The 20,132-nt window shown below is 40.9% G+C and overlaps 1 protein-coding gene across 5 annotated transcripts in view; it reads right to left on the bottom strand.

Annotated features, from left to right (window-relative positions):
- Nucleotides 1–20,132, bottom strand: part of MYO7A (myosin VIIA) — a 454,077-nt gene that overhangs the window by 290,138 nt on the left and 143,807 nt on the right. For all 5 annotated transcript variants that reach the window (XM_073661638.1, XM_073661622.1, XM_073661633.1 and 2 more), the window contains 5 exons: nucleotides 11,899–12,083; nucleotides 10,118–10,239; nucleotides 9,502–9,644; nucleotides 5,927–6,040; nucleotides 4,478–4,631 (listed from right to left, as the gene is read on the bottom strand). In XM_073661638.1, the coding sequence (XP_073517739.1) occupies nucleotides 4,478–4,631; nucleotides 5,927–6,040; nucleotides 9,502–9,644; nucleotides 10,118–10,239; nucleotides 11,899–12,083 (718 nt within the window). The remainder of the gene's footprint in view (nucleotides 1–4,477; nucleotides 4,632–5,926; nucleotides 6,041–9,501; nucleotides 9,645–10,117; nucleotides 10,240–11,898; nucleotides 12,084–20,132) is intronic.

The raw sequence follows: 20,132 nt of genomic DNA, 5'->3' as shown, positions 1-20,132 counted from the left end.
GTGCACCTCTTTGGATGTGTAACCATTATGCTGTGTGCCTCTTTGGATGTGTAACCATTATACTGTGCACCTCTTCGGATGTGTAACCATTATACTGTGTACCTCTTTGGATGTGTAACCATTATGCTGTGCACCTCTTTGGGTGTGTAACCATTATACTGTGTACCTCTTTGGATGTGTAACCATTATGCTGTGCACCTCTTTGGATGTGTAACCATTATACTGTGCACCTCTTCGGATGTGTAGTCATTATACTGTGTACCTCTTTGGATGTGTAACCATTATACTGTGCACCTCTTTGGATGTGTAACCATTACACTGTGTACCTCTTCGGATGTGTAGCCATTATGCTGTGTGCCTCTTTGGATGTGTAACCATTATACTGTGCACCTCTTTGGATGTGTAACCATTATATTGTGCACCTCTTCGGATGTGTAGCCATTATGCTGTGTGCCTCTTTGGATGGGTAACCATTATACTGTGCACCTCTTTGGATGTGTAACCATTATACTGTGCACCTCTTCGGATGTGTAGCCATTATGCTGTGTGCCTCTTTGGATGTGTAACCATTATACTGTGCACTTCTTTGGATGTGTAACCATTATACTGTGCACCTCTTTCGATGTGTAACCATTATACTGTGTAACTCTTCGGATGTGCAACCATTATGCTGTGCTCCTCTTTGGATGTGTAACCATTATGCTGTGTACTTCTTCGGATGTGTAACCATTATACTGTGCACCTCTTTGGTTGTGTAACCATTATGCTGTGTACCTCATAAGATGTGTAACCATTATGCTGTGTACTTCTTCGGATGCGCAACCATTATGCTGTGTTCCTCTTCGGATGTGTAGCCATTATGCTGTGTGCCTCTTCGGATGTGTAACCATTATGCTGTGTACCTCTTCGGATGTGCAACCATTATGCTGTGTACCTCTTCGGATGTGTAACCATTATGCTGTGTACTTCTTTGGATCTGCAACCATTATGCTGTGTTCCTCTTCGGATGTGTAGCCATTATGCTGTGCACCTCTTCGGATGTGTAACCATTATGCTGTGCACCTCTTCGGATGTGTAACCATTATGCTGTGTACCTCTTCGGATGTGTAGCCATTATACTGTGCACCTCTTTGGATGTGCAACCATTATACTGTGCACCTCTTCGGATGTGTAGCCATTATGCTGTGTACCTCTTTGGATGTGTAACCATTATACTGTGCACCTTTTTGGAAGTGTAACCATTATACTGTGCACCTCTTTGGATGGGTAACCATTATACTGTGCACCTCTTCGGCTGTGTGGCCATTATGCTGTGTACCTCTTTGGATGGGTAACCATTATACTGTGCACCTCTTTGGATGGGTAACCATTATACTGTGCACCTCTTCGGATGTGTAACCATTATACTGTGTACCTCTTCGGATGTGTAGCCATTATACTGTGCACCTCTTTGGATGTGTAACCATTATACTGTGCACCTCTTCGGATGTGTAGCCATTATGCTATGCGCCTCTTTGGATGTGTAACCATTATACTGTGCACCTCTTTGGATGTGTAACCATTATACTGTGCACATCTTTGGATGGGTAACCATTATACTGTGCACCTCTTCGGTTGTGTAGTCATTATGCTGTGTGCCTCTTTGGATGGATAACCATTATACTGTGCACCTCTTTGGATGGGCAACCATTATACTGTACACCTCTTTGGATGTGTAACCATTATGCTGTGTACTTCTTTGGATTTGTAACCATTATGCTGTGCACCTCTTTGGTTGTGTAACCATTATGCTGTGTGCCTCTTTGGATGTGTAACCATTATGTTGTGTTCCTCTTCGGATGTGTAGCCATTATGCTGTGTGCCTCTTCGGATATGTAACCATTATGCTGTGTACCTCTTCGGATGTGCAACCATTATGCTGTGTTCGTCTTCGGATGTGTAGCCATTATGCTGTGTGCCTCTTCGCATGTGTAACCATTATGTTGTGTACCTCTTCGGATGTGTAGCCATTATGCAATGTAATTCTTTGGATGTGTAACCATTATGCTGTGTAACTCTTCGGATGTGCAACCATTATGCTGTGCTCCTCTTCGAATGTGTAACCATTATGCTGTGTACCTCTTCGGATGTGCAACCATTATGCTGTGTTCCTCTTCGGATGTGTAACCATTATGCTGTGCACCTCTTTGGTTGTGTAACCATTATGCTGTGCACCTCTTCGGATGTGTAACCATTATGCTGTGTACTTCTTCGGATGTGTAACCATTATACTGTGCACCTCTTTGGTTGTGTAACCATTATGCTGTGTACCTCATAAGATGTGTAGCCATTATGCTGTGTACTTCTTCGGATGTGCAACCATTATGCTGTGCACCTCTTTGGTTGTGTAACCATTATGCTGTGTACCTCTTCGGATGCGCAACCATTATGCTGTGTTCCTCTTAGGATGTGTAATCATTATGCTGTGTACCTCTTTGGATGTGCAACCATTATGCTGTGTTCTTCTTTGGATGTGTAGCCATTATGCTGTGTGCCTCTTTGGATGTGTAACCATTATGCTGTGTACCTCTTCGGATGCGCAACCATTATGCTGTGTTCCTCTTCGGATGTGTAGCCATTATGCTGTGTGCCTCTTCGGATGTGTAACCATTATGCTGTGTACCTCTTCGGATGCGCAACCATTATGCTGTATTCCTCGTCGGAGGTGTAGCCATTATGCTGTGTGCCTCTTCGGATGTGTAACCATTATGCTGTGTACCTCTTCGGATGTGTAGCCATTATGCTGTGTTCCTCTTCGGATGTGCAGCCATTACGCTGTGTACCTCTTCGGATGTATAGCCATTATGCAATGTAATTCTTTGGATGTGTAACCATTATGCTGTGTAACTCTTCGGATGTGAAACCATTATGCTGTGCTCCTCTTCGGATGTGTAACCATTATGCTGTGTACCTCTTCGGATGTGCAACCATTATGCTGTGTTCCTCTTCGGATGTGTAACTATTATGCTGTGCTCCTCTTCGGATGTGTAACTATTATGCTGTGCACCTCTTAGGATGTGTAAACATTATGCTGTGCACCTCTTCGGATGTGTAACCATTATGTTGTGTACCTCTTCGGATGCGCAACCATTATGCTGTGTTCCTCTTCGGATGTGTAGCCATTATGCTGTGTGCCTCTTCGGATGTGTAACCATTATGCTGTGTTCCTCTTCGGATGTGCAACCATTATGCTGTGTTCCTCTTCGGATGTGTAGCCATTATGCTGTGTGCCTCTTCGGATGTGTAACCATTATGCTGTGTTCCTCTTCGGATGTGTAGCCATTATGCTGTGTGCCTCTTCGGATGTGTAACCATTATGCTGTGTACCTTTTCGGATGTGTAGCCATTATGCAATGTAATTCTTTGGATGTGTAACCATTATGCTGTGTAACTCTTCGGATGGGCAACCATTATGCTGTGCTCCTCTTCGGATGTGTAGCCATTATGCTGTGTGCCTCTTTGGATATATAACCATTATGCTGTGTACCTCTTCGGATGTGTAACCATTATGCTGTGTACCTCTTCGGATGTGCAACCATTATGCTGTGTGCCTCTTTGGATATATAACCATTATACTGTGCACCTCTTCGGATGTGTAATCATTATGCTGTGCTCCTCTTCGGATGTGTAACTATTATGCTGTGCACCTCTTCGGATGTGTAACCATTATGCTGTGCACCTCTTCGGATGTGTAACCATTATGCGGTGTAACTCTTTGGATGTGTAACTATTATGCTGTGTTTCTCTTCGGATGTGTAACCATTATGCTGTGCACCTCTTCGGATGTGTAACCATTATGCAGTGTAACTCTTTGGATGTGTAAACATTATGCTGTGTACCTCTTCGGATGTGTAACTATTATGCTGTGCACCTCTTCGGATGTGTAACCATTATACTGTGCACCTCTTCGGATGTGTAACCATTATGCTGTGCACCTCTTCGGATGTGTAACCATTATGCTGTGTAACTCTTAGGATGTGTAACCATTATGCTGTGCACCTCTTCGGATGTGTAACCATTATGCTGTGTAACTCTTAGGATGTGTAACCATTATGCTGTGCACCTCTTCGGATGTGTAGCCATTATACTGTGCACCTCTTCGGATGTGTAACCATTATGCGGTGTAACTCTTTGGATGTGTAACCATTATGCTGTGCACCTCTTCGGATGTGTAACCATTATGCGGTGTAACTCTTTGGATGTGTAATCACTATGTTTGTGCACCTTTTTGAAGAAAGTATAGAAAACACAAAAGTTTGCAGCATTTGAAAATGGCTTCTGTTCTTTTTAAGGATGACTAAACCTAGTGCTTGGCAAAGTCCACATTCCCTGTGTTGGAGCAGAGAGCATCACAGCCCGCTATTTCAGCAATTACATTACATCATACCGCCTATCCTCAGTCACAGTACAGGGGGGCACAGCAATATTTGGTCATTACCTTCATAACGCAGGTTTCCCAAGTGCAATATGGCAGCTAGGAGCCGGGAGATCTCCCAGTTTTCAGTATCGGTAAACATCAGGACTTTCATGGCAGAACGAATGTTGGCATATTCCTTGCTGTCATCTCTGCCGTCACACGTGGTGCAGTGCCCCTATAAGGAAAATTATAGGCTTGTATGAAGGAAGCATTCAAGCCTGGAGAAATGCTGGGGTTCACTGGGCTTGGAGACCCTTGGGCTCAGGGACCCTTGACAATTTAGATTAGCCTACAGTAGGCTGCGCTTGCTAAACCATCTAATGCCAATGTGACACTGTTCTGTGCTGCAGCAAATTGCACTAAATTGAGCTGCGTACCTCCCTGGCACATAAAAAGACACCACTATAAATGGAAATACGGGCCTTATAGTGGCATGTAAAAGTTTGGGCACCCGTGGTCAAAATTACTGCTATTGTGAACAGTTAAGCAAGTTGAAGATGAAATGATCCCTAAAAGGCCTAAAGTTAAAGATGACACATTTCCATTATATTTTAGGCCAAAAGAAAAATATATTATCAGTTTTTACATTTAAAAAATGCAGCAGCCTAGCACTCAGAGACTGAAAATGGTGGGGGCCACAAAGCAGGAGAAAGCTATAAGAAGATCGCAAAGTTTTTTCAAGTTGCCCTTTCCTCAGTTCGAAATGTAATTAAGAAACGACAGTTACCAGGAACAGTGGAGGTCAAGATAAGGTCTGGAAGACCAAGCAACATTTCAGTGAGAGCTGCTCATAAGATTGCTAGAGAAGCAAATAAGAACTCCAGCTTGACTGCAAAAGACCTCTAGAAAGATTTAGCAGACTCTGGAGTTGTGGTACATTGTTCAATTGTTGAGAAACACAATAGACAACCTAATAGGGCACAAGCTGAAGGTTTTGCAATGGCCCTCACAGTCCCCTGATCTGAACATCATTGAAGATCTGTGGCTAGACCTCAAAACAGCAGTACATGCAAGACGGTCCAGGAATCTCACAGAACTGGAAGAATTTTCTAAGGAAGAATTGATGAAAGTCCCTCAAACAAGAACTGAAAGACTCTTGTCTGGCTACAAAAAGCGTTTACAAGCTGTGATACTTTCAAAAGGGGGCGCCACTAGGTACTAACCATGCAGGGTGTCCAAACTTTTGCATCAACCTATTTTCCTCTTTGTAATTTTTAAACAGTAAAAGATGAAAATATATATTTTTTGCCTAAAATACAAAGGAAATGTGTCATCTTTAGCTTTAGGCCTTTTAGAGATCATTTCATCTTCAACTTACTTAACTGTTCACAATAATAGTAATTTTGACCAGGGGTGCCCAAACTTTTACATGCCACTGTATTACAGATTTTGCCAATGGGGTCCAGATGTTTCACGTTACACCGTAAAACTTCTGAAGATAGTAAACTCTCAGAAAAATCGTTCACTCACCATACAGAGGTAGTTATAGTCTGTCGCTTTGCCAAGGCCTAGCTTCTTCTTCTGATCTGGAGGCATCCCTTTCAACATACAGTAAAACACATGGTAGTTCCGCTCATCTGGAGCCTGGGAGAACAATCACAAGAAAATAATTCTCCTATAAAACAGGAATGCAAATTAGCTCTCCTCCAAGAGGGAGAAAGCTGCTTCATCCCCTAGATGCAAACAAAACATACACATAAAGCTGAATATCCATTTCTGAACCCCGTAGTACAGTTCATAGGATTAATCTACATAAAAGTGCAGTCCTTATATGAATTCATTACACAAGTTTTTCTGTACTGATCCTGTGTTACATCCTGTATTATACTCCAGAGCTGCACTCACTATTCTGCTGGTGCAGTCACTGTGTACATACATTACATTACTGATCCTGAGTTACATCCTGTATTATACTCCAGAGCTGCACTCACTATTCTGCTGGTGCAGTCACTGTGTACATACATTACATTACTGATCCTGAGTTACATCCTGTATTATACTCCAGAGCTGCACTCACTATTCTGCTGGTGCAGTCACTGTGTACATACATTACATTACTGATCCTGTACTGATCCTGAGTTACATCCTGTATTATACTCCAGAGCTGCACTCACTATTCTGCTGGTGCAGTCACTGTGTACATACATTACATTAATGATCCTGAGTTACATCCTGTATTATACTCCAGAGCTGCACTCACTATTCTGCTGGTGCAGTCACTATGTACATACATTACATTACTGATCCTGTACTGATCCCGAGTTACATCCTGTATTATGCTCCAGAGCTGCACTCACTATTCTGCTGGTGCAATCACTGTGTACATACATTACATTACTGATCCTGAGTTACATCCTGTATTATACTCCAGAGCTGCACTCACTATTCTGCCGGTGGAGTCACTGTGTACATACATTACATTACTGATCCTCAGTTACCTCCTGTATTATACTCCAGGGCTGCACTCACTATTCTGCTGGTGCAGTCACTGTGTACATACATTACATTACTGATCCTGAGTTACATCCTGTATTATTCTCCAGAGCTGCACTCACTATTCTGCTGGTGCAGTCACTGTGTACATACATTGCATCATTGCATTACTGATCCTGTACTGATCCTGAGTTACATCCTGTATTATGCTCCAGAGCTGCACTCACTGTTCTGCTGGTGCAGTCACTGTGTACATATATTACATTACTGATCCTGAGTTACATCCTGTATTATACTCCAGAGCTGCACTCACTATTCTGCTGGTGCAGTCACTATGTACATACATTACATTACTGATCCTGAGTTACATCCTGTATTATACTCCAGAGCTGCACTCACTATTCTGCTGGTGCAGTCACTGTGTACATACATTACATTACTGACCCTGTACTGATCCTGAGTTATATCCTGTATTATACCCCAGAGCTGCACTCACTATTCTGCTGGTGCAGTCACTATGTACATACATTACATTACTGATCCTGAGTTACATCCTGTATTATCCTCCAGAGCTGCACTCACTATTCTGCTGGTGCAGTCACTGTGTACATACATTACATTACTGATCCTGAGATACATCCTGTATTATACTCCAGACCTGCACTCACTATTCTGCTGGTGCAGTCACTGTGTACATACATTACATTACTGATCCTGAGTTACATCCTGTATTATACTCCAGAGCTGCACTCACTATTCTGCTGGTGCAGTCACTGTGTACATACATTACATTACTGATCCTGCGTTACATCCTGTATTATACTCCAGACCTGCACTCACTATTCTGCTGGTGCAGTCACTGTGTACATACATTACATTACTGATCCTGAGTTACATCCTGTATTATACTCCAGAGCTGCACTCACTATTCTGCTGGTGCAGTCACTGTGTACATACATTACATTACTGATCCTGTACTGATCCTGAGTTATATCCTGTATTATACCCCAGAGCTGCACTAACTATTCTGCTGCTGCAGTCACTGTGTACATACATTACATTACTGATCCTGAGTTACATCCTGTATTATACTCCAGAGCTGCACTCAGTATTCTGCTGGTGCAGTCACTGTGTACATACATTACATTACTGATCCTGAGTTACATCCTGTATTATACTCCAGAGCTGCACTCACTATTCTGCTGGTGCAGTCACTGTGTACATACATTACATTACTGATCCTGAGTTACATCCTGTATTATACTCCAGAGCTGCACTCACTATTCTGCTGGTGCAGTCAGTGTGTACATACATTACATTACTGATCCTGTACTGATCCTGAGTTACATCCTGTATTATACCCCAGAGCAGCACTCACTATTCTGCTGGTGCAGTCACTGTGTACATACATTACATTACTGATCCTGAGTTACATCCTGTATTATACTCCAGAGCTGCACTCACTATTCTGCTGGTGCAGTCACTGTGTACATACATTACATTACTGATCCTGTACTGATCCTGAGTTACATCCTGTATTATACTCCAGAGCTGCACTCACTATTCTGCTGGTGCAGTCACTGTGTACATACATTACATTACTGATCCTGAGTTACATCCTATATTATACCCCAGAGCTGCACTCACTATTCTGCTGGTGCAGTCAGTGTGTACATACATTACATTACTGATCCTGTACTGATCCTGAGTTACATCCTGTATTATACCCCAGAGCAGCACTCACTATTCTGCTGGTGCAGTCACTGTGTACATACATTATATTACTGATCCCAAGTTACATCCTGTATTATACTCCAGAGCTGCACTCACTATTCTGCTGGTGCAGTCACTGTGTACATACATTACATTACTGATCCTGAGTTATATCCTGTATTATACCCCAGAGCTGCACTCACTATTCTGCTGGTGCAGTCAGTGTGTACATACATTACATTACTGATCCTGAGTTACATCCTATATTATACTCCAGAGCTGCACTCACTATTCTGCTGGTGCAGTCACTGTGTACATACATTACATTACTGATCCTGAGTTACATCCTGTAATATACTCCAGAGCTGCACTCACTATTCTCCTGGTGCAGTCACTGTGTACATACATTACATTACTGATCCTGAGTTACATCCTGTATTATACTCCAGAGCGGCACTCACTATTCTGCTGGTGCAGTCACTGTGCACATACATTACATTACTGATCCTGAGTTACATCCTATATTATACCCCAGAGCTGCACTCACTATTCTGCTGGTGCAGTCACTGTGTACATACATTACATTACTGATCCTGTACTGATCCTGAGTTACATCCTGTATTATACTCCAGAGCTGCACTCACTATTCTGCTGGTGCAGTCACTGTGTACATACATTACATTACTGATCCTGAGTTACATCCTGTATTATACTCCAGAGCTGCACTCACTATTCTGCTGGTGCAGTCAGTGTGTACATACATTACATTACTGATCCTGTACTGATCCTGAGTTACATCCTGTATTATACTCCAGAGCTGCGCTCACTATTCATTCGAATGTCTAGAGAGTGTGAATTACGATCCTTCTCACTTATTACATACTACAGTATTTCTTTACCTGTCTGCAGACACGAGACTTTTCCAGGAGATATTGCTCGATCTTGGCGCCCTCAATGGCGCCTTTCTTGTTGAAGTGAATGTCAATGTATTTCCCAAACCGGCTGGAATTGTCATTGCGAATTGTCTTGGCATTGCCAAACGCTGTAAGGGCATCAATAACAGTGCCAACATCAACAACATTATACTAAATCCTACATGTAGTTTCAGATTCTCGAAGGCTTAAAGGGGTTCTCCAGGTTTCTGATATTAACGACCTATTTTTAGGATAGACCATCAATATCAGATCAGTGGGGGTCTGGCATCTAATTACAGCTGATCAGTGGGGACCCCCATCTATCCTAAATATTGGTAATCAATAATGCCCTCCTTTTAAATTATTTGTGTATCCATAGTGAAACATAAGAAAATTATACATTTTCGTGCTTAATTGCTTTATCAAGAAAACGTATTAAACCTTCTGTCGTACTTAAATCTCTGCTAAGGAATATTTAGGGAAATGACGAAGAACCAAAATCTCCAGAACTGTTCATCATTCAATAGTTTTCTATGCGAGACAATTAGCACTTGATCCTTTGTATATACAGTATATAAGTCTGGAGGTAATTCCCACTGACCCTCTAGGATGGGATTGGCTTCCAGGACTTGTTGCTCTATCCATGAGTGCTGACCACTGATAGCTGCCAGGAACTGCAGGATCAGTTTAGTGCTCTCGGTTTTACCGGCGCCGGATTCACCACTGCAAAAGATGATATCACATATCAATAAGACAAACTAGGTAGTAGCAGCAGTAAAGGTAAGAGCAACATTGAACATTACAACTCATTGATAGGAACAATCTTCTAAATTTAATTCTGATGTACAATCTATTCTGTTTTTCAAATATAATTTTAAAATTCTGTCTTCCAGCAGCCACCATTAGAGGGAGCTTATGAGCTTACTGTTTTTATAGAATTAAAGAGGACCTTGGTTAAATACCTTACAGAAATCCCTGCGCTCTCCTGATTTTGCCGCTACTTTCAGTTTTGCTCTGCGTCGCTCCATTGCAGAAATATTCACATTTTTTTTGCTTTAGGAGTGCGGTATGTGAAATCTCTGATTGCAGTGCAATTTCAGCTGATCTAGAAGTGTCATATGCTGCTGAGCAGTAATTGGCAGCGTCTAGGAGTGAGGACCGAAAGTGTACGTCCCCGCCAGAGAAGACTCTGAAGACATGCTGAGTTACACTCTAAGCAGAGATTTCACATACTGCGCTCCAAAAAGCAACAAATGTGACTATCTCTGCAATGGAGCCACGAAACGCAAAACGGAAAAGAGCGGCAGAATCTGGAGAACATAGAAGATTTTTTACAAGGTATTTAAATCATTTTTTTGAGCACGTGACAAGTCCTCTTTAAATGGGGACAGTATGCAGTGAGTTCCCCCTAGTGGCAAAAGCAGGCAGCTAGAATTTTACAACGAACCCTTATGACTACACAGATTTGGCGCTCTATATCAGGAAAACAGAACTCTGACCCCCTATAACGCAAGCTATGATGTTACTGGTTCGGTGTGGGGGTATGAAAAGAGCCCGCTTTCTACAGCGCAGGTGCCATATACAGTACAAGCAATCAGATAATCGCATGTTCAAGTCTCGCAGTAAAACCAGAAAGATATGAAAAAAGTAGTTTAAAAAATACTAAATATATTAAAAAACTAAACTAAGAAAAAAAAAAAAATCACCCCATTTTCCTAATCTGAAAATCAAATATGAAAAGGGATATTAGATATATCCACATCTTTAAAGGTCCGATTAATCAAAATATTTTAATTAATTAATTAATATGGTAAATACCGAAAAAAAGACAACTGAAATGCCAGAATTGCTGTTTTCCGTTCAAAGCACTTCCTCAAAAGAACACAATAGAAAGTGATGAAAGCATCTTGTGCAGCCTAAAATGATGTTGATTAAAAACTACAGCTTGCCGTGCAAAAATAAGTCCTCACACAGGTTCATCAACGGAAAAATTAAAAAAGTTATGAAGCTAAGAAAAGGGAGAAGCAAAAAAAAAAATTAAACTAAAAAAAAAAAGTTTTAAATTTGGTATCACCGTAATCGTGCTTAGTGGTTAAAATCATGTTTTCAGGTCATTTTAAAAGCAGAGTAAAAACTAAACAATACCCCAAAAAACAAATGTCGGAATTTTGTTTTGGCTTTTTTTTTCCTGTTTTTCGGTACAATATATGGTTAAGTGAATGATGTCATTAAAAACTAGAACTCGTCCTACAAAATAAAAAAGAAAAAGAAAAATGGCTGCTTCCTTAAAGGGGTTAACAAATTAACCACATTTTGCGAGACTTAATGGCATTTTAACTGCTCCTGTGACCCATAAGCCTGATATTGGGGTGTTTTTCTCACCTAATGATACAACACTGGTCCTTACTGTTTCGCTGCATGTTGAAGTAACAGTTGTCGGCGATGGCAAAGATGTGGGGGGGCATTTCTCCAATCTTTTTGTTGGTATACAGGCGTATCTGGTCCGGAGTGTAGATGGGGAGCAGCTGGTAGGGGTTTACAGCAACTAAAATGGATCCAGTGTACGTCTGCAAGAGGAAAATGAGAATCATTTATATAATGGTGAGAGTAGAATAGTCATGTGAGTGGATCATGCATCCTGTACCAATATGTCCAATGTTTCACCATATGGTACTATTATATGTATCCGCCATGTCCTATACAATAATATAGCTCCCAGTACTATGGTATCATGTACAGACCTGTTCTTAGTACAGACTAGTTGAAGAAGGGGCACCGGGAACACATACTTACCAAAATTTACATTCTAAATTTGCAGAACATTTTAAACCCCACCACTGCCTAACCTGGGACAGTCAAGAAACACCCCTTATTTTGATCCATATTAGCATAAATCGTTGCCACTTTGTTGTTCAGTTCCATAGAATTCTAGAATGTTAAGAGTTGGAAGGGACCTCCAGGATCTTCATGTCTGACCCCCTACTCAATGCAGGATTCACTAAACCATCTCAGACAGATGTATTTCCAGCCTCTGTGTGAAGACTTCCATTGAAGGAGAACTCACCACCTCTCGTGGCAGCCTGTTTCACTCATTGATCACCCTCACTGTCAAAAAGTTTTTTCTAATATCTAATCTGTATCTTCTCCTGCTCAGTTTCATCCCATTGCTTCTAGTCTTACTTTGTGCAAATGAGAATAAAGATGATCCTTCTACAATGTGACAGCCCTTGACATATTTGTAGACAGCTATTAAGTCTCCTCTCAGTCTTCTCTTTTGCAGCTAAACATTCCCAGATTCTGTAACCGTTCCTCGTAGGACATAGTTTGCAGACCAGTCACCATTCTGGTCGCTCTTCTCTGAACTTGCTCCAGTTTCTTCATGTCTTTTTTAAGATGTGGTGCCCAAAACTGGACACGGTATTCCAGATGAGGTCTGACGAAGGAGGAGTAGCGGAGGATAATTACTTACTAAGAGTAGCCATCTCCAATTTAGGAATTGGCCAATTTATGCACTGAGATTTCTCAATTATTTCCATTTTCTTGAGCAGTATTGCTATTCAAATTTCATATATTTCATGTTTGCATACTTAGCGTTACAGAATGCTACTCTATTTGTTAGTTGTGTATGGAAATGGCTACTCTTAGTAAGCACCTGTACACACCAGTTTTCTGTTTTGGAAGTGACGGTCTTTTTTTGTTTATAAGCTCTGGTATGCTCTGGATTTCCCCTGTAACTGAGTCAATGAAATATTAAAAAAAAGTAAAATATTGAAATTAACTTATGGGCGACACAACACGTACGATAAATAAAATGTAAAATAAATCAATTAATAAATAAAATCAGGGAAAAAATAAAAAAGTAGCTAAGGATAATCCGGGTATGCAGCCAGAAGGCTGGATCTCCCCTGTAACTGGGTCAATCAGAAATGTAAAAAAAAAAAGGTAAAATGTTGAAATGAGCTTTTGGGTGACACAAAGTGTTGAATAAATTAAATGAAAAATAAATCAATGAATCGATAAAATCAGGAAAAAAGTGAATAAAAAAATGAAGCTAAGGACAATCCAAATCGTTACTAGTGGCCCCAACCCCGTAAAAAAAAAATTAAAAAAACAGGGGTCTGGTATATACAAAGTGTACTATACTACAGAAAGGGGAACAAGTATAAAAATATATTTTAGTGGTCCTTTGTGGTCATAAAAAAAATGAAAGATGTGAAAAAGAAAGTATTTCTTTTATTTTTCCACCGATATAGTCCGATATTGGCAAAAACGTAAAAAAAGAGAGTATGAAAATATTAAAGAAAATACGCCCAGGGTACCATGTAAAAAAAAAAGAAAAAAAAAGAGTCTCTTAACCCTGTTCTCGTGCACAATGGTGGTCCCGTTGCTACGAATTTTAATACAGTCCATGCATAAATCATCCTATTTCCCTTAATAGCCCCCTAAAATCTGAAATCATAGTGCTCATTTAATTTATAATGGCATAAACCTTCCAACGTTTTGTTATAACCGGCTCTTTTTTTTTGGATATGTTCTTGTACCACACAGTTGCCTGTCTATATACCGCTAATGCTTAGGATTATATCCAGAAAATAATCTTCTCAGAGAATACAGCCTTCAAAACCACCACTTAGTAGGTCTTATATATCAATAATAAAAAAACCAACAATATGTCCTTGTTGTCCATAGCAACCAATCAGAGCTCAGCTTTCATTTCTGAAACTGCTCTGGTAAAATAAAAGCTGCGCTCTGATTGGTTTCTATTGGTAACAATACCTCTTACACTGTCAGACACTTCTGATTAATGAGGCCTACTCATGTTGATAAGCCTAAAACAACATGTTGAGGCTGGATTCACACACAGCGTTTTTCTGCACTTTTTGTGGGAGTTTTATGACTTTTTTATTGTTGTTCCTGTTTTCCTTTGTAAAGTTTAGTTTAGTAAAGTCTACAATAAATTATTGAATACTCTTCATACGCAGCGTTTTTGTGGTTTGTGGAGTTTTTGCTGTATTGTTTTATGGCTTTTTTTTTTTCTTAAGGCTTCACAATAGGAGTTGAAATAAAGTCATGTTACAAAATAAAAAAATTAAAACAAAAATGCTTGTAAAAAAAACATGAAAAATGCTGAAAAATAGTTTTTGGGACATTTTTGAGATCTCAGATGGTTTCAAACATAGCGTTTCTCACAAAAAGCACAGTGTCTCTTCTGGATGCCAGGCTGAATGGTCGTATCATGCCACCATTCAGCAAGGCATCTAGATGTAGCAGAGCTAGACTCGTCGCTGGACAAATGGATTATCTTCTCTTCGAACAGGTGAGGAATAAGGTTGTTTATTATTTTTGGTCTTTTACAGGGGACATGGGCTTCAATGAATTATCTTCTCTTTGGACAGGAGAGGAATATGGTGTTTTTTATTTTTTATTTCGCAATAATAAATGGGAAAAGTGTGTGTAGGGGGGGAGTGTAAAGGAGTCCATGTCTTTCTTTCAATTAAGGGACTGGCTGTGTATTTTTTACAATTTGACTATGGGGTTAGTAATGGGGACATCTTATAGACGCCTCTCCATTACTAACTCCTGGGCTTTATGTCAGCTGACAATACGAAGCTGACATCAGCCCCAACCCTATTACCCCACTTGCCACCGCACCAGGTCAAGTGGAAAGAGCGGATGCTAAGTGCCAGAATTGGCACATCTTATGGATGCACAATTTCTGGGGCAGCTGAGAGCTGATGTTCTTAGTCTGGGAGGGGGCCAATATCCATGGCCCCTTCCTAGCCCATAGCTGTCTGCCTAGCGTTTGCTGGTTATTAATTATACTGGGGACCGCACATAATTTTTTTGGGGGGTCGCCCATTTTAATGACCAGTAAAGGCTAAGTATACAGCTGTGAGATGATATTAATAGCCTGGGAAGCTCCATGTGTATTACCCCCTTCATAGGCTATAAACATCAGCCCCCAGCTGTCAGCTTTCCCTCAGCTTGTTAATAAAAACATTTTTTTTCCATTAATTAATTAATTTATTTATTAAATACACGTACAGAAAGCTACACACTCAAAGCACTGATCTACCTATCCATCAAGAAATATTTACTTTGAAAACTATCTTTAAATGACAGAGAATTAGGCTGTGCCCACAATGCATTTTTTAAGCGTTTCCGCAGCGGTAAAAACGCTTAAAAAACACATCGCAGAAGGTCTGCCATGTTCCCCAATGATAATCTGCATGTGCTGTGCACATGCTGTGGAAATTTCCGCTGCGGATTATCATTGTGGAAAAAAACGCAGCAGTACCAATTATTTTGCGGAAGCGCTGCGTTTTCACCGCCATTGACTTGCATTGGAACGCATGGATTAAGCATCACTGTATATGTAGATACACATTCCATGCGTTTCAATGTGGGATGGTACCTGGGTCTAGAGAAGAGGAGACTCTCATCCAGACCCGGCTACCATAGAACCTGTGAAAAAAAGAATAAAATAAAAAATAAATGTTATATTTACCTTCTGATGGCCCCGCTGCGCTCGTCCTCCCATGCCGGCAGATCGCGGTGGACTGAAGGACCTGCGCTGATATCATAGTCATGTGACGGCAGGTCCTTCAGTGTACCGCGATCTGCCGGCAGCCAGGACGGAGCGAAGCAAGACTCTGGGGGCCATCAGAAGGTAAGTATAGATTTATTTTTTTATTTTTTACCATTCTCTCGGGTCACACTATATAAATCCATGCGTTTGGAAAGCGCTTGTCAACCCGCATGCAGAAATGCATGTGAAAAACGCTTCACATCCGCATGTCCCTGGCAGGAAAAGAGCATGTACAATCCGCATGTACAACCCGCATGTACAATCTGCATGTACAATCCGCATGTGTTTTTTCTGCCAGGGAGATGCAGAAACGCTCAAAAAAAATCCGGAGCATTTCTGCATCGTGGGCACATAGCCTTACTGTATATAAAAGCTAATGTTGAAATCGAATTGCATACGCATGTCATATGGATTTTATACAGATGCTAGGTGAGAAAAATGGCATTGTACTCGCATGACACTCGTCCAACTTTTCAGGAACAACATCGGACTGATTTTATTAACGCAGATGGTTATGAGCCCTCAAGTATAGAAAATTCTTCAATTCTTCAATTCTTGTCAGGGTAGGCTGTGGCTCACAGCTCCTGATACTGCCTACAATAATGCAGATTGTAGGTTGTAATCCTGGTAAAACTAGATCTCAAGAAAATAATTGGTTATTTAATTAATGTAAATGTGTTTAGAGCAGAGAGATGTTTTCCCCGTCCCAAGAAGAGAAATAGCTGCGGAATAATGAAGACGGCTGGAGACATTGCACAGAGTGAGTGGAAGTTGGGAGACAACCCTGACCTGCCAGGAGAGCGGTACTGCTCCCTCAAATCGGGACAATCCCGCTGGACCCGGGACAGACGATATTGTTAGCATACACCATCAATTTCTAATTGTGCAGGGAACTACAACCTGCGGCCTTGGTGTGTTACATTATATTTAGGTTTAGTGTTTTGTGTTTATAATGGTTTTATTGTATATAATCTTGTATATAGGACGGCGTGTTTTAACTGTATATAGGACAGTGTGAACGTTGTTTGGGATTGTATATAGTAGTATGAATGAAGCTGGGTCGGTGGTTTTATAGGTTTAATTTCTGACATCTTAGCGATAGGCCATAAACTTAAAAATCTAATACTCACAGTGAAATCCTTTTCATGTTGAATGTGTTGGGCGACAAAGTAACTGGGAGTATAGGTCCCTGTATAGGTCCCTGCTACCAGGAGGTGACACTATGTTAACTCATTAAATTGTTGGCCCGCTGTGTGCAGGAGAGAAGAGGACTTTGGGAGGGGACACTAAGAGGGTAACATCACATTTTAAGCAGGTACTAAGGGGGCATTAATACTTTCTAAAGGGGGCATTATTTGTTTTAAGGGGGCACACATGTTACTCTACCGCAGTTATAGACTGAATATATTCCAAAATCTTGATTACACAACACAGATGCCATCCAAGACACCGACATTTGTCACAACTGTTATTACAAGCAGGGCCATGGAGTCGGAGTCGTGGAGTCGGAGTCGGTGTCCATTTTGGTGGAGTTGGAATCGGAGTCGGTATAAAATGGACCGACTTCAACTCCTAAAATATAAAATAAAATTGGGTTACAGTAATTCAATGCAGTTTTTGGGGAATATTTTTTCATAAGAATTTGGGAAAGTTCTGAAATGTCCTACAAAATGTCTGTCCTATTCCTGATCTAAGGGTCTAAAGTCAGAGTTGGAGTTGGTGTCATGGAAATTGAGGAGTCGGAGTCGAAGGTTTGGCTTACTGACTCCACAGCCCTGATTACAAGTCATGTAATACAGGATAATATAATATGCACATTAGTCGTTTACATGGATTATGTCATAATGAGAAGTGAATATGCAGCAGGTGACATGATGGTGACCAGAGAACATGCCATGATGGATCACAAGCTGGTGAGATGCCTCCTTAGCGCTTAGCAATAATGAGCCTTGCTAATTACCAGCACAGACTATCATCAGTAACCACAAGTACAGGTCTAGGGTGCAGAGGTCACAGGGCAGAGATTATTAGGAAGATGTATTATAATAGGTTCTTAACCAATCATAGTCCAGGACTCAGTTTATGTCTGGGATCACATTAAAGGGGTTCTTTGTTGTCTTTGTTTTGACCTCAGTGCTTTATATTGGTTCATAGGTAGATAAGGAATCTGGTAAAATGTGGCATTCACCACTGATCCCTTCTATGTACAGTGGAAATAAAAAGTCTATACACCCCTTTTAAATGTCAGGTTTTTGTCATGTAAAAAAAATCAGCCTCAAAGCATAATGCTGCTGCCACCATGACTCACTGTAGGTATTGTGTTCTTTTGGTGATAAGCTGCATACCTTTTTAAATTATGGCCAAAGAGTTCAACCCTGGTCTCATGAGATCATAGCACCTTTTTCCACATGACTTTGGCAGACTTGATGTAGGTTTGGGCAAAACACAGCAGGGCTTGGATGTTTTTCTTTGTAAGAAAATGCTTCCATCTTGCCACCCTATCCCACAGATCGCACATATAAAGAATACGGTAGATTGTTGTCACATACAGGACACAACTAGTACTTGCCAAAAATTCCTGCAGTTCCTTTAATGTTGCTGTAATCCTCCAGGCAGCACCCAGGGACAATTTTCTTCTCATCTTATTGTGACTTTTTCAGGGACATCCAGTTCTAGGTAATGTCACTTTGTGCCAAATTTAAGCCACTTCTTGATTATATCATCACAGTGCTCCATGGTAGATCTAAAGCCATGGAAATGTTTTTTGTACCCTTCTCCTGACTGATAACTTTCCATAATGAGATCCCTTTGCTGTGTTGTCAGCTGTTTACAGACCATGGATTTTACTGTAAAATCCAACTAAAAAATGTCAGGAGAATCCTCCTAGAACAGCGAAACTTTGTATCGGGTTAATCAGAATCACTATAAATGATGGTGGCCGTGCACTGACTACTATGTAACATGACTGTAAATGTGATTGACTAATTCTGAACACAACCACATCCCCAATTTTAGAGGGTGTTCACACTTATGCAACCACATTATTTTAGTTTTGTTATATTTTCCATCTCAAAGTTATTTCAGCTTGATTTTTGATGAATTTGTACAGATTATGGGCGACATTCAAGGTAGAGAAGTTCTGAAATTATCCTTCTTGGTAGGATTATTTTACATGACAAAAACATGTCATTTTAACAGGGTGTGTAGACTTTTCATATCCACTGTATGCCTTCCAGTGCCAAGTCCTGTATACTGAATGCAATGATGACTGGTTTACATGCCGTATACGACAAGCTGAATGACGGATGAGATGGTGGCCTTAGGCATAATGGTGAAATGAAGCCTTGATGGAGGATGACTACTTACCCTCCCTCCACAGTTAGTCTTAGGAAAGAAGAATGGATTATATAATTATTGATCACGCTATATATACAGATCATACCCAAATGTCAGATCGCTGGAGGTCCCATCCTTGAAACCACCACTGTTCAGGAGATATGGGGGTCCCATGTCCCCCGTTTTGAATGATTGGAAGACGGGTTTCTGGGCTGATGGGTCCGTTTATGGGGCTCATCGGTCCTGTTGAATGGAGCAGCAGCACACATGATTGCCCACCACTTCAGTCAAACAGGGGACATGGGACTCCAGTTCTTGTGATTGGTGAGGGTCCTAGCGGGTTCTGCAAAGGGTGAACTATTCAGTCGAAACAGTAATGTCTTTGCTTAAAGGGGAACTCCTAATAAGAAAAAAAATCCCCTTAATTTCATAGTGAAATTATTTAATCAGCTCTCTTTGTGTAAGTCTCTAAGAAGAAGAAACCCTTCTAATAAACAATGTATCGATCAATAATCAGCAATTACAAAGGTAAAATAAATTACCCCGAGAGACCCACAATGATCAAGAGCGCTGCGGTCCCCGGCCGTAACCCCACGATTGCTGCATGTCAGCATTATTAATGCAAGGTCACACACCAGAGTCTCCCAGGGGAACACATCTCCGATTCTTATCAATTATTCAGGGTGGTGAT

This window comes from Phyllobates terribilis, unplaced genomic scaffold (assembly GCF_046119375.1).
Source record: "Phyllobates terribilis strain yellow unplaced genomic scaffold, ASM4611937v1 Scaffold_2__4_contigs__length_985480577, whole genome shotgun sequence".
Classification (NCBI taxonomy): Eukaryota; Metazoa; Chordata; class Amphibia; order Anura; family Dendrobatidae; genus Phyllobates; species Phyllobates terribilis.
Note: the sequence above shows the minus strand (reverse complement) of the source record. Positions and strands in the feature narration are given on the sequence as shown.